Source organism: Neolamprologus multifasciatus, chromosome 5, assembly GCF_963576455.1.
Source record: "Neolamprologus multifasciatus chromosome 5, fNeoMul1.2, whole genome shotgun sequence".
NCBI lineage: Eukaryota > Metazoa > Chordata > Actinopteri > Cichliformes > Cichlidae > Neolamprologus > Neolamprologus multifasciatus.
In genome coordinates this window covers 34,991,668-35,007,662 of record NC_140443.1, presented here as the reverse complement: position 1 = coordinate 35,007,662, position 15,995 = coordinate 34,991,668, and the positions used below count along the sequence as shown (strand labels likewise).

At 40.7% G+C, this 15,995-nt stretch overlaps 1 protein-coding gene across 2 annotated transcripts in view; it reads right to left on the bottom strand.

Annotated features, from left to right (window-relative positions):
* Window positions 1–14,835, bottom strand: part of fbln2 (fibulin 2) — a 93,332-nt gene extending 78,497 nt beyond the window's left edge. Inside the window, exons 1-2 of one of the 2 annotated variants that reach the window (XM_085161055.1) lie at window positions 14,348–14,835; window positions 9,100–10,964 (exon numbers count right to left, since the gene is read on the bottom strand). In XM_085161055.1, coding sequence (XP_085017181.1) covers window positions 9,100–10,885 — 1,786 coding nt within the window. In that variant the 5' untranslated portion in view covers window positions 10,886–10,964; window positions 14,348–14,835. The remainder of the gene's footprint in view (window positions 1–9,099; window positions 10,965–14,347) is intronic. The other variant, XM_085161056.1, reaches the window with a different exon arrangement.
* Between the last annotated feature and the right edge of the window lie 1,160 nt (window positions 14,836–15,995).

Genomic DNA, 15,995 nt, shown 5'->3' with positions numbered 1-15,995 from the left:
TCTCTTTAATGCATTCCCCTGCACTTTATTACCCGTCTGTCTGTGGTGAGTGTATTTAGTCTGTGTCCATTCTCTCAGTTTTATCAGGTTGATGTCTGTGCTTTTCCTCGTTCCTTGCAAAAAATGACCTTTACAGCAGTGAGAGAGTTTTCACTGGTAAAACAGCACTTCTGCACTTCCCTGTGCTGGATTAGCACGTGTTCTTTCATTATGCCAGCTATAAAAGTTCAGTGTTTCTTGTCACATTTACATTACACAATGTCTCTTGGCTTTCTAAAATGAACTCCATTTCAAATCAGAATCTTTTACCTCGGGGGAATCCCAAATCCCATCTGGAAGTGGGGATGTAACAGATGGCGACTTGAGCCACATTGCTGTACACAAAGACAGCTGTTGTCATCATGCCTGATTTATCTTGACAGTAACCTTTAAAAAGCGACTTCAAGACTGACTCACCTGAGTCCAGAGAGAGTGTGAAGCAGCTCGCTGACAGAATAAATCATCCTTTTTTGACTGATCAGCCACTCCGTCTCTCTGACAGACTGTTCAGGATATCTGAATAGCTGAGTGAAACTTTTATGACTCACTGCTTGCAGAGGACACTTGTTTCTTTAAAAAATTTTAACTTTTGCGTATTTTACAGAAAACTGATGGTGGAGCTGCATAATGCAAAATTGCTTCTTTACCGTAATACTTAAACTCACGGACTGTTGCCACACTTAAATCCTGCAGATGCTACATTTTTCTATGAAGTTTTAGTCAACAGAAATCACTGCACCTAAGTACCTGGTGCTTAACCAGCAAAAGATATTTGTAACGTATTTGTATAATATGATTTTATGTCCATATTAATTGAAGACAAACATCAAGTATGGTTAAACTGACTTTCAGTTTCACTAGCTATTTATCTTTCTTTTCACTTCCTGTTTGATTAAGGTTTCCTAGGAAACTATGATCTTTTTTGGGCTGGAAGGTCGAGGAGTCCTGACTTATCTGTTATATGATCAGTTTTCTGAAAAGAGCAACAATAAAAATACAAAAACAACTAGTGTTACCATCTGTTTATCTCAGAAAACAAACATTTATATATTCGTTTATGATTACTTTTTGGCCATATGACACAATCAGAGTAGCACTCACTGCTCCAAAATAAAACACATTGTTTCTGCATGCTCTGCAATTTAACATTGATTCTATGCTGGTTGTTTGAATGGCTTTCAAAGTGAATGAAAGTGAGAAAAAAGGCAGCAGACACATAGCAGAGGGGACGTTCATTCTCAAAATTTGATGGAAGTATGTTGCCAAATTTTAAAGTGCTTCAAAACGAAGCCTCTATGCTATTCCATTTTAAACAGGACAGCACTCGTGTGACTGTGTAGATTGATATAATCATATGTAATATGTGACACCATCCAGAGTCTGTAAAAGCTTCTATTTGGCATGTCACTAAAGCAAAACCCAAACCCTTAAATGAGTTGCTGGTGACCCGGCGGACAGTAAGGGACTAACAATTGCCTAATCAGGAATTAATTCAACAGTTTTATTTATATAGTGCCAAATCACAACAACAGTTTCCTCAAGCTGTTTTACATTATAACCATCTACTGCATAGCGTTGCCCAGGCAACAAACCACATTTTCATGCCTCACACGGGCCCTATTATTTTTTTCAAATAATGCTACCAGGCACATCTCCTTCCAATAAAAGGATGAGTTGAAGGTGGTGTGACTTTCTGCAAGCTGCACTACATGAGAGTAGGGCTGTGCGATATGACCAAAATCTCATATCCCGATATAAGAATTCTATCGTCCGATAACGATATAAATCACAAAAATGTAACATTTTCTGTAAATTCTGTGAATCAAACTTGCGGGAAGTGTTTCCAGCTGCGCGTCATGTAGCTGGAGTCGAGTGTTTTCACCGATGCATGAAACGATACACTTTTAGACATAAGTTGTAACGGCCGCCGTTTTCTTTGTGAGTATTTATTACACGGCGTGCTGCGGGGAAAAGCCTGTTCTAACATTTGAGTCTAAGGTTTATTTTTTAGCACCTGGTGACTCTTTTTTACTTCTCATCCGTAAATAATCTGCTCTTTCACGTGATTCAGTTTATTTTGAAAAGTCTCAACAGGATCTTGAGCTTTATTGTGAAAGGTTTATGTGGAACATAAACAAGCGGACACGGGATGGTTTTACCGTCGTTGTTGCTAACGACAACGCATAAAAACAGGCGCTTGTCTGTCAGTAGTGTGGTTATATTAAATATAAGAGAAAGAGAGAACTTTAAGAAATTAATATAACCACTATAGTGACCATCAAAACGATGAAATAATATTGCTGTAAACAGTTTATTTTGCGACACCACGAAACAAACAATAGTGTAAAATGAAACGATAGATGTTTTTATATCGTCATCTGATATATATCCTTATATCAAACAGCCCTACATGAGAGACATCTCCATTAGGAGGCAAGATAAAGATCGTTATTTTACATGTTTATAGTGAAATAAATGTATATAACAAAATATACATTAATTGCCTCAAGGCAACACTGCGCAGTTAGCCCAGTTTTTTTCAGGCAATATAATGCATTAGCATATGTGTGTAGAGATGTGTTTGTGTGCATTTATATGATCATAGTCAATGTTTTTTACTTTACAATCTACTGATAATTACAGGACATGGATGTAAAAAGCTTTTATGAAAGGAAACCAAGGGAATGTGCACTTTCTGTCCTCAGAAAGTGAGCTTTCAGGGAGTGACAGTGAAGTAGAGGAGTGGATCCCTGAATCAGGTTTGAGGGACACTTGGGAGGTCAGGGGTCAGTTGGTAAAGTAATTGTGTCTGTGTGTGTGTCTATGTGTGTGTTAGTGTGTGTGTTAGTGTGTGTGTGTGGTCATGTATTACTTATTGTTGTGGGGACACAAATTTGTTTACACACTCACATTGTGAGGTCTCACCTACTTTACGGGAACAAATTGCAAGGTAAATCATTAAATTTTAGGGTGAAGGCTTGAGTCAGGGTTAGGTTTAGGTTCAGGCAGGGACTTGTGATGGGTAGGGTCAGGATAAGTCTCCAGGAAATGAATGTAAGTTAATGTAATGTCCCCAAAAGTGATGGAAACACACTGTGTGTGTGTGTGTGTGTGTGTGTGTGTGTGTGTGTGTGTGTGTGTGTGTGTGTGCGCGCATGGGGTTTTGGTCAAACGTTGGATGTATTTTGGTGTTTTATTGTTCTGTGAAATGTTTACATTGTTTATTTGTTGTTTATTTATTTGTTCATCCTTGTTGTGCTAATAAAACTTATTATAGAATAACTTGGTGTTTGACTGCCCTTGTTGCACAGTGTTGCCTTGAAGCAACAAACCAATATCTGTTTGGGGGGGCAGGGTGTCAAATTTTATGATTGATATACTATTAGGGACCCTAAAGCTCCCCCAAAATAGGGGGAAATGTTTTTTTCCCCAGAAATTTAAAAAGTCATGCAGTAGAGGGATAAGGTAAAGATCCTACAATAATACAAAGATAACATAGAAAATCCCATCACTGAGACGAGCCCCCCGTGAGCATACGCTTTGGCAACAGTGGGAAGGGAAAACTCAATTTTAACAGGAAGAAACCTCCAGCAGAACCAGGCTCAGGGAGGGGCGACCAGCTGGGGTGAAGGGAGGAAGACAGGACAAAGACACACTGGTCAAAGCATAGGTGTAACCAACTGGATAAGATGTAAAAGTTAGCAAGAAAAGATGGGATGCAGGTTTATTATGACAAACTAATGATTTTCCTTCACTTCCAAATAATTACTTTATTGTGATTAATATATGAGTATAGTAGCAAGCTCTAAGGGACAGCGAAATCCATTTAATTCAGGGTGACTCTGAGAAAGTCACAAAGCACAACAAATGCTTAAACATAAGCACATGATTTTATAACACATAATGTGCAAAAACTTGGACTTTACTTTTAAAAACATTACCACAGTGCCCGTTTTTGAAAAAAGAAAAGAGAAAAAAATCACTGCACTTGAGCCAGATGTTAAAGAGTTGCAAAATCGTTCATGCCTTTCTTGTGCTATCCTGATATGATATGCCAGGCTGCTGATAAACTTCATTATCAGCAGCCTGTCGAGAAGCCCTGCGAGAATCTCCTTCTATCTTTGCTTTACGGTTTTCAGAAGCTACCTGTCTGTAGTCTGCAGTGTTTCTATCTGAAGATAGCATGTTATCTGGAATAAGGGCACTTTCACACCCCAACAGATAACTTCTCCTTAGTTTATCCTCCTACAGTACATATGCTTCAGAGGACATGGCAATGTGTCATTTTGGGGAGGAAACTTTAGGATCAGGTTGTGATCCACTGCAGAAAAATCCTTCCCCATTATAATGAATTACTTTGCAAATGGCCTGAAAATAAATCAAATGTGGTGCACAGAAATTACCTTGTCACATTCTTTCATCAGAATACTTATTAAAACCAGCCTCCTAACAAATGAACATTTTATCATCCACATGCTCAATAAAAATACTTAATTGAAATGTGCTGAATGCACACACACACACTAACAGAGTAACCCTCTACAGTCCTGCATGCTAACATCCTTCATTCGTAAAAGGCCAAAAGTATTTAACATAGGGAGGAGTAACAGGAAATGAATGAAAAAGAAAATAATGTTGTTATCTATGGATAGCTTCCAATCTCAGTAAGGAGTATGGCTACGTTGATTGGCAGGTGACACAGCCAGTGATTGGTAGGCCTCATGCACTACTCTGAATAATTAAAACTGGACCTCTTTCCTGAGTGTGTGCGTGCGTTATAAAATGAATAACCCTGGCTATTATCATGGCTTCTCTTCGATGCATCCATCAGAGCATGAATGTGTGTGGATCTTAGTTAGTCAGCAGTAGACGAAAGTGTGAATGGGTGAAAGCACAAGTTATGTGAAGTGCTCAAGATAGAGTAGAAAAGCATTATATAAGAACCAGTCCATTTACCGTATTGTTGGGGTCTCTAAACTGTTCAAACAATAAAACTCAATTTCCTATGACATAACTAAATATAGCACATCCCAAAAGGTCGATTCTGTTCATCTGGACGAAACGTTTCATCACTCATCCAAGTGACTTCTTCAGTCTCAGCTGAGCACAAAAAGTAACGACTTTTGTGTTTAGTCGATTACTTGTTACTATTTTTGAGGGTAAAACCCACATACTAAACTCTGCTGCTCAACCCTACAAATGTGGCACCATTTAAGGGGACATAAGCAGACTTTCCAAACGCATAAGATTTAGATAAAGTAATAACCAACCCCAACTCCACAACATGGGTTGGTTGCTAACTTATTTTCAGAATAATTGACCCAATGTTACTATTATAAAACTGCTAATTTATGGAAAAAATGAAATTAAAGAATTTGTTCATTATGTTTAAACTGGTTGTGTGCACCCCCACCTCCCTTACTTGAATGTTCCCGGTCACAATGAACCAGTCAGTTTTAACAAGTCTTATATTAACATAACAAACATTTTTCACCACCAAATTCAGTTCAGTGGGTATTTCAATGAGTCGTTCATTTATTTGGTCATTCACTGGGCCATTCAGGGGGTCAGAGGCCAAAGGGGGAGGGGGGTGGGTGGATTCTCATTCATTTCCTATGCTGGTCACTTTTGACTGGGAACACCACAGATAAAACAAAGTTGATTAAATAGTCGATTTTAAATCAAATCCTTAGCCAGACTATACAATACATTATAAACACAGAGGACGTGTCTTATACAGGATCATTTTATCGATTTACAGTGTTCAGGTCATGCTATTAATTGTCACAATGCTTGTATTTTTCAATAGTGTAGCCACTGCACATGTAACTCTGCATCTCTAAGCCCTTCAGGCCACCAGTGTCTGGTTGTGTTGCTGCCTCGTGCTACACACATCCTCAAAAAGAAAACAGCTCACATGCACCAGCAATAGATTATTTATCTCTTAGTCCCATATGAAAGGCTTTGACCAGCTAAATATAACCGAGTCAGCAACGTTGCGGTCTACCATCTGTGTAACTACCACGTACTGTCATTCAAACTACAGCCACATTTTTGTGTCTTTCTTTTTCAATGCCACAGAAATGTTATTTCTAAATCTTTGAAACAAAAACATTACCAACAAAGAAACACATCTCAAATCAAAACAGCTGACGCAGGTGGCCAGAAAGCATTTATGAGGTCCTGCGAGGGAGCTGAGCGAGCTCAGGGTGAAGGATGGTGGTGATGGGTGGGAGACTGCTGTGAGCGGATGTTTGCCATGGGAGGAGTGTTTGACTCCTATTGCAGACACATCCTGGACTCACTAGTTTTGTGCCTACACAAAGGGACATGTGCCTGTTTTTTCCATACACATGTGACATGACTGGTATTTAGAGAGGGACAGAGAAAGTGCAGGCAACTTTGTACAGCAAAGTTGCCTGCAGGAAGGCAGTCTTAAATGACTGTAATAAATGAATAGATGAATGTGGTATTTAAAATTATTTATGAGGTACTACGAATGTTAGCTCAAGCATATGCAATTTACATCAAAAACATCGTCAACATAAGGTTTCTAGACTCTCAAGAATAAACGTCCAATACAAGAAGATGCCAATGTGTCCGCAAACACTCGACAACACTCTTCAAAAGGTGCGACTTTTATTTCAAAGGCAAACTACTGTTACTTCTCCTGCTTCCAGTTCATGACACACTTTCACAGTTTCACTACGACTTGGAGAACAGTTGGTGAGTGTTTGCAGACACGTCAGTGTCATCCATTCAAACTACAGTGAATACAGCGTCAAAGCTTTTGACAACAGGTTGTATCACATCAATACAACTGGCAGAAACCTCAAACAAATATGCGCATGATGTCACAGAAACCAGAACAGTTATATTAGAAATAAAGTTTATATTTCTGCATTAATGTAACGCAAAGAATCTCTGTGAAGGATGTTTTCATGATGTTAGCATGCAGGTGTTCATAAATAGGTCTGCTTTTCCCATACATGTCGCAGGTAACATTTCCCAGATGATTCTGCATAAACCCAGTAAAACAGGCCCACTGGATTATTACTTCTAATGGATTTCACTAAAATACTTTGCTATTGCATGTTTAGTAATACAGTGGAACCCCGACTTATGAAATTAATTCGTTCCAGAGGGTCTTTCGTAAGTCAAAATTCTCGTAAGTCGAAGCCTTTTGAGTGAGGCGATGCTGGCTGAAGACGAAGTTCTTGGTGGAGGCTGAAGACAGCGTACGTATACATGCATACATACGTACGTGTACATGTACATAACATTATGGAATTTAATTCTAAACATACTAAAACTTACATTTATGTTAATTAATGCACGTGCGTACACTCTGCAATGATATTTTTTACATTTTTTTAAACTCGCTCATATTTATGCCTTATGCCGGCCCCATTATGAATGAACGATAGGCTAATTGCAAACGAATAGCACACGAAATAGCGCACAGCAACAACAATACGTCTTTCACGTGGAACAGCAAAACGCATTTCTCAAACGGATTTCGTTACACAGGCATTTTGCCGTACCACGGGCAGAAATATTGCCATTAAGTGCCTTCGAAACTTTAATTTTTCATTAACCTCCTAAGACCCGAACTCTTCCACGGCATGCATTTTCAATTTCTCTTTGATATTTGGGCTGATTGGGGCCCGATGAATGTAAAAACAATGAATTACCAGATTTTTTTTTACCTTATTTTTGTTTTTAAGAAAAATAAGAGCCACATATGAAGATATTTGTTTAAAATTTTGATAGAACAGTAGCAGTATAATGTCCTCGTAAGTGAATATCATGCCCATGTAAAATTTAGTATTTTGGTCTAGATCATAGGTGTCAAACTCTGGCCCGCGGGCCAAATTTGGCCCGCAGCCTAATTACATTTGGCCCGCGAAGCCATACCAAATTACTATTAGAGCTGGCCTACTGGTATTATACAGCTAATATATATATTGTTTAGTATTAAGCTTTGCTTGTTCCATATTCAGTTTTCCAGGAAAACGTGTTTGAGTCCATAAGAAAAGATTCATCCTTATATCTGGAGGAAGTTTTGTTTTTCAATAAATATTAATGTTAGCCCGCAACTTTGTTCCAGTTTTGAATTTTGGCCCACTGTGTATTTGAGTTTGACACCCCTGGTCTAGATAACCCAAAATGTGTTGTCCACATGTGTGGACGCCAGGTCCTAGGAGGTTAAATGGTGTCTTCGTGAGCCGGGATTGTACCAGCATTGCTACACAGGAGTGAAACATATAGAACGTAAAAAGTGTCTTGAGAGATCAACATTGTCTTTGAATCATAAAGAGACAAAGTACTACTAATATAATTTACATGTTAAGATATGCTAAGATATTTCAGGTTATTTATCTTTTATTTTTGTAAATTGATTGTTTATTAAATGTGAGTGCTGCATGGATGTCAAAGTACTTAATTACATTTAAAAAACAATTTTCAGTATAGTATATACACGTATATCTTACCCATGAAGTAAAATGGGTTTTAGAGCTGTGGTGTAAACCGACTGAAGTTATTAAAAAGGGGAAGTGATTAATCTTACATATCTCTACTGCCAAGGTTAATTTGCTACAATGTAATGGAAAATGTTACGTTCAGAAAGATGACACCGACACCGTGAGGAGCAAAGCCGTACAAGTTATGAAAAATTCCTCCTCTTTAGGACAAGAAACAAAGTTGCTCAAAATGTTCCTGCTTCAGAGGTTTACTTTTACTATTTGATTCATGATAATAATGTTTTTTTAAAGCTACAAGGCTGTCATTAGAAACAGAATGAAACAGAACGTTTTTACACTTGGCTGAGGTTGACATGAGACACATCTACATTTTTGCCAGGTCTAAAAATTATTTTGTACGAGCTTTTTGTTAGTTTAACCCCAATTTTAATCCAAGTTTCATATGGAAATTGTCCGTGTACTAAAAATCCATGCTGCCGTTTATGTTTGTATGCTAAAAAAAGCACAAATTAAACATGAAGAAGAAGAAAACATGCATAGCAAGGCTTGTGTAATCGTTTTGTTTTTTACTTACCCTCCTCGGGTTTGATGGGTAAAACAGGACGATCTTCCTCCTCTTTCACTCCTTCCTTTTCCTCCTGTCTTCCTTCACTGTGAAGGTTAATCACCATCTGATTGGGCTCTCCACTAGGCTGACTTTCTTCCAGTGTAACTCTCATTGGTGGCTGCGTGGTGGTGATAAACTGGAATACAGGTGTTGTCCGGGATTCAGGAGTGACGGGCTCAGAAATAGTCTTTTCATAAATGCTGGTTGGAAAGCTGCTCTCCGAGTCCTCCTCGCTTCTCTCTTGCACTGTGTCGATAGTGTAAGGCACATCCTTTCCTTCAGGCCCGGACACATTCTGAAAAGGTACTATTTCTTCCTGCTTCTCCCCCTGCATCTCTTCCTCATTCAACCTTTCCTTCTCATAAACTGTGAGCAGCTTCTGCGTTTCTTTTGGACCATTTGAATTTGCCTCAGGATGGATGGGAACCTCTGAGCTTTCCATGGTGTACAGTGGAAAATGTACTGTATCTGATCCTCTTTCTTGACTGGATTGGATCTCTGTACCCCTCTGTGGAAGACTCACATTGGTCTGACTGATAGTACCCCTCGGTGCCACGCTATCTGATGTATTTTTGTTATGTGCCTTAGTTTCAGTGCCTCTCTGAGGATAAATGGCACTTTCTGAACCCGCATTTTCACTTTCTAATTCTCTGTGTAATGGAAATACGACACTACCCAAGCTCTTGTGGCCATGCAATGAATCGTCTAAATCTGTCTGTGGATGTAAATTATTAAAAAGGACACCTTGCAAACTTGTTAGACCCTGCGAGAACTGCCAAGAAGATGTGGCACGCATATTTGGCATGTCAGTAGTCTGCTCTAGTCTCAGGGGACTTTCTGTCACTTCTTCTCTGCCTGAAGGATGGTCACGAACTCCATATCGTTCTCTCAGCGCCTGCTTGCCTTGCCTGTCAAAGCTCTGAAGAGAAGAGATGCGGTCAGCTTTGACAGAGCCTTGGGACACTTTTTTAAAGGAAGAGGAAGATGGGGTGGGAAACAGCAAAGACTGTGGGTAGGTCTCTGGAAAGTCTGTAGGACCATAATCATAGTCTTCTGGTTTCTCTTTATCGAGTGGTGACAATTTAAAGAGAGGAAGATTTCCATTAGGAAGGTGATAAGGAGTGGCCAATTGATCTGTGTGGCCTTGTTGATCAAACCTGTATGGGAAATTATCATGCCTGATGACTGTATTATCCTCTGTGGGTGCAGCTAACATGGGTTTATGAACTTGCTGCGGATCACAGTCTGGTACCGGGTAGCACATGAGCTTCCCCCCTTCATTAGGGCAGTGGCAAACACGGCAAGGGTCAATGTGGAAGGAGTATCCAGCCTCGAACTTTTGTCCAGCATGAACACATCCAACTCGTTCGCACTGCATGCAGCCATCTGCAGGCTCGGAAACCTCGATGCAGTTTGGTGGCATATCAGGACAGCTGATGAAGTGGCAGCTGATCCGGCCCCCTCCTACGGGACAGGAACACTCGGTGCTACCATAGTCAACAAAGTAGGAGTCTCCCTCGGGCACCTTGCCATTCTTGAAGCCAGCACTGATGCAGTCGTAGTACTGGTATCCCTCGCACGCACATCCTTTTTGTGAGCACGAAGCACAACAGGCACCGCTCTCCAGGACTTCTTCGATGCAGTTGTCGAGCAGGGGACAGTTTGTGCCGGTGCAATCAAGCTGGCACAAACAGACACTCGAGTAGAAAAAAAACAACGCACACTGCAGTAGTGCTACTTCAGCTTGAGCCATGGCACCTGGTATATGTTCAGTAATGATGAAGATCAAGTCTTTAGATTATCTTTAATGACTCGTGCGAATCACCTCTGCTCTGCAAGAAACAGGGAAAAAAGACAGAAAGTTTATTTCTCAAAATGCAAGCAAATCAACCTCTAGCTTCCCAGTAAGAGTCCAATTTTTACAGCCTTGCCATCTTTTTAACATTAAGACTACATACTTGTGATTATCATCAGCTCGAGTGCACTGTTATGAATCATTATGCAGGCTGTCATGATGAAACCTGGAATCTGCCCAGCTTCTAAATTTCTAGTGCATCTGTGATTATCTCCACAAAAACATTCCTCTCATAATCTTGTGTTGCAATCAACCTCTAGCAGTCTAACAGCTGAACATACATGAGATGCCTCATAACAGTTTGGCTGCTGAGTTTGTTGGAAAGTCATTACACTTTAAGAAAAGCACATTCTCCGAGGTAATTAGCAGGGTAGGGACCAAAGTGCTTGGCCTCCTTTAAATAATGATTCTCGTTGGAAGTTTCAGACTCAAAGTGATTTTATTTACTTCATTATTTCACTTCATCAGGAAGGAAACAATCTTTCGCTTATTTTATCATAGAGAATGTGCTGCCTTACACTACATGTTCTCATTTTGAGAGCGTTCCAACAACTACATATTATGCTTTTGTAAAAATGCTTTTGGACTGATCTAATTCATCATCAGCGATACTAGGTATATTTTCCCCTGACCTTTAGGTCATCTCTGCAAATAAATACACCCTCCCTTCTTGGACTGACATTACGTTTCTAAGCACTGGATTCCACAAAGAATTCCTATGAACATTGTTGTCAGGAAAAAAAGAAATTCTGCTCCAAACAAGAACCCGCATCATCTGTTAATCCCACCTGAGTCATGAGTAATACAGCTGATGAGGAAAACAGCTCATGGCCTTGACAGATTTGAACTTTGGGGCGACCGTGGCTCAGGGGGTTGGGAAGCGTATCTGTAACTGGAAGGTCGCCGGTTCGATTCCCGGGCTCTCTGTCCTGGTTGTTGTGTCCTTGGGCAAGACAAAGGACTTCTGACTTCTTTAAGTTACTTGAAGACGTTTCACCTCTCATCCGAGGTCAAATGGTGGAGAGTCTCAGATATAAACCTAGTGGGAGTTTCCCCCCACAGAGGGACAAAAGGACCCCCTGATGATCCTCTAATCGCCTGAGCCAAGGTGTGGAACTGGGTGTGGGTCCCAATCAGCCAGAGTTTCGGGTGAGTTCATTGTGAAACCTGGCCCCACCTGGGCCATCTGAACTCCTGAGGTCAGATGGCCCAGGATGTGAGTGGGCGTTAAGGCGTCTGGGAAGGGATCTCAAAACTGGATTATAGATGGCAGACAGTTGGTGTCGTAAACCACCGCCTCTGTTCAAAGATGGTCGCTCACAGTGGACATAGATGCTTCTTTCACTCCTCTTTCAAACCATCTGTCCTCTCTGTCCAAAATGTGAACATTGGCATCCTCGAAAGAGTGTCCTTTATCCTTAAGATGCAGATGGACAGCTGAATCTTGTCCTTGGGCAAGACACTTCACCTACCGCCTACTGGTGTTGGCCAGAGGGGCCGATGTGGCAGCCTCGCTTCTGTCAGTCTGCCCCAGGGCAGCTGTGGCTACAACTGTAGCTGCCTCCACTAGTGTGTGAATGCGAGAGTGAATGAATAATGGCATTGTAAAGCGCTTTGGGTGCCTTGAAAAGCGCTATATAAATGCAATCCATTATTATTATTATTATTATTAACTGCTTAGCTCATTATATGTTTTAAATTAAAAACTAATTTCTTTAATTTGTTTTGTTTTCTTGTTTATTTGTTTATTTGTTTGTTTGTTTGTTTGTTTGTTTATTTATTTATTTATTTATTTGTTTGTTTGTTTGTTTGTTTTACCTCATGCCATAAATTCTCAATATAAAACTTAAAAACACAAATCAAAATCTTGCCATTATAGCCAGTGTCAAGAAACTATCAGAAGCATTTATCACTATGAATTTTCAAAAAAGTTCCCGGAGGTTTTGAGGAAATTCCTGTCAGAGCCTGCCATAAAGTGAATCACAATTAGGTGGTTAAAATCTGACTCCATCATAATTATATGGGTCCAGAAAGTGGGGGAACTACACGAGATCGAAGCCAAATTTATATAAAGTAGAGACCTGTAATGAGCCAATTATTGCAACGCTGTTATTCACTCTGTGGCTACTGTGTATTACACTCTACTCTCTTTTCACCCTTTTCACCAACACAGTACTGCTGTCTAATCCAGAGCATATTTCCATTTGTTTTAGCTGCAAACACGAGTGGTGCTAGTGTCGAAAAGCAGGCAACAGCACAGGTCCTTGAAATTTCTGGTTTTAAACCACCAATGTGAACAAGTGTAGTTGGAGCTACCGCAAGAAACTTTCCCCCATTTGCTGGAAATTGTGCCGACTTTTGAAATGCGATGCTAGCAACATTTGCCTCTTAAATGCAGGCGAGTTCTCAAAAGGCATCAAGGCTGAACTCTTTCCATCTCACAACATCCTAATGGAAAAGAGGTGCACAATGCTAGGCCCTTTTAACTGCCCCTTTTCATACAGATGTATCCGATGTAATGCAATAGCAGCTTACTTCATGCTATTCTGGAGGCTTCCTGTTACCAAACCTACAAGTTGGCTCATGACAGTGTGTCAGTGAAAGTGTCATGCACCTTTACTGCAGCAGACACAATAAAAGCTGGCAAGGAAGGACTGCAGAGGAATGGAAATACAGCAGCCTGGTGTTTCCCAGAGCTGTGAGGGAGGGGGGGGGGATTCCTTCATTTCTGCCTGCCAAAACACACACACACACACACGCATACACCTATACACACACAGCTGAAGTAAGTAATGCATCGCTCTGACAAGGCCTGACAAAATAGTGTTTACTTTAAAAAAAGTTTTCAGTACCAGTCTTCATCTGTGCAGCGCAAACTCGCTTTGGAGAGCAGAAATATTCATTTACACCGTTAGACGTTAGGAAAAGTCCCCCTCAGTAAACTCACGACCATATGGTGCAAACAAACTGTAAGCAACTCTACAATTTCGCCGCTGTTTTAATCTGTCTTCATCGCATCTGTAACTTTCTCTTGATAAATGAGTGCGGCTACAGCGGATTCAAACAGAAGGCTTTCCAAAGACTTTTTGCATCTTTTCGCACAAACAGCTGCAACCTGTCTTCACCTGATAACTGTGGGAAGAAAGTTGCTGCAACACCGCAGTCAGACACGGAACAAAAGTGAACACCGGAGAAAGTTTGGAAAAGCTCATCTGCGCTGAGCGACGCGTAAAAGTTCTCAGCGCAACATCCATGGAATTAAGCTCAGCCTGATTTTAACGACGGCGCACAGGCTGTCGGCGAAAAGCTGCAAATACTGTTTAAGGAATAAAGCCGGGCAGAGACGCTGCTTTGTGTTACCTTGTAGAGAGCCGCCGGTCCTCTGTGCGCCTCCAAATGTGAACCTTTTGACCATCGACGTGCTGTTGGGACCAAGCAGGCAGGCTGAGGGGGAGGTACAAAAAGTTTCCCTGCTGGAGACTCCGGAGGAGATCCCATCCTGATCCATAATGAAGAGCAGCCTCTGCGGGCATAGGCCCACACAATACAACTGCTAAAGATTTGATTTGGCAGGACAGGTGTTAAAAATAACGAGTTGTTATTACAGTAATTAAAGAGTGAATTAAAACCGCGCTTATAAAGCGGACACACGGCTCTTTTAAGGAGGACAATGCCCCAGGACTTGTTAGCAGCACAGTGAGTCCAACGGGAAATCAAAACATTTAGTACTGGCATCGATTTTCACGCTCAGTTTGCTGTTAATAATCATACTTGTGTAGAATTCATGCTTTATGAATGAAGCCCCCCTTTTTTCATTTCTATATTGAGGAGACTGACAAAAGTCTCACATTGACAGGTGACAAAGTAAAGTAAAAACCTGCAGTGAGGGCTGCTCTGGTTCTGGTTCTGGTGGTTTGGATCCTTGTCCTCTTACAGGGAAGCAAACCAGTCAAAGGCAGTTCTGAATGATCGCTTTTATTCTTGTATGAAACATCTGATTTCTTCAAGGATGACATGCACAGAGCACGTAGCATCACCGAATGTTTGACGAGACCTGAAGTAATGTCAGTGTTCAGTTTTATATATCATAGAGATGTTATGTCTATGATGTCTTGCTTTTTTTGCTTTGAGTGCTGATATTTGGTTATGTGCAGGTAAACAGTCAACATAAAGAGCAAAAACAGTTGACTGCATTGGCATAAATACAACCTGGAAGCCATCAGCGTTAGGAGAATGACACAAAGGAAATGGTCCACAGATGAATCAAACCCAGGCCCCTGCAGCATTTCATCAGGTGAGCTGAACCAACTGAGGTGCAGTGGCACCCGGGCAGAGGAAAGCACTGTTTTGGTTTGTGTCTGATTAAACCTAACAAAAGAGTGTTTTAACATTCAGACAGGCGATATGTACCCACACAGATTTGTTATGGGTCGTTCCAGAGGTTTAACTGATCAAATAAAGCTTCATAATCAAGACACTGAGAAAAAGATCGGTGCGTTCACGTTGTTCTGTAAAGGGCTGTAAAGAGCCCAGCAGTGAGTACAGTCCTGTCCACCTGTCTACCTGCCTGCACGGCATCTTTTAGGTCGTTCTCTTTAACAATTTATTTTCACACTTTTTCTCCTTCTAAGGCAAAAAAAGCCCTCGAGTACATATAGTAGATCACAGTTCATACGTCACTGTTGCTGCAAACTGTCTTCAGGTCAGTTGTTTGGTTGGTTCGCTGCAAATTTAAGCTGATATGTGTTCAATTCACCAGTAAACAGTCTGTAAGCGGCTCACAGTACAACATTAAAACCATCTGGGTGGGTTTTAGGGTGTGGATTCTGTGGATAAAACTTGTTCCACACGACATTTCCTGGGATAAAGTTGGGTTAATGCCTTGGACTCTTTGGTGAGTTCCTCAAGATGTTCCTGAGCAGTGTTTGGGAATGCTGCTGCTGTCAGAGAGTGTCGTGGAGTGCATGTGTATTACAGGATAACATTGTCTCTAATGAGATGATCGTTT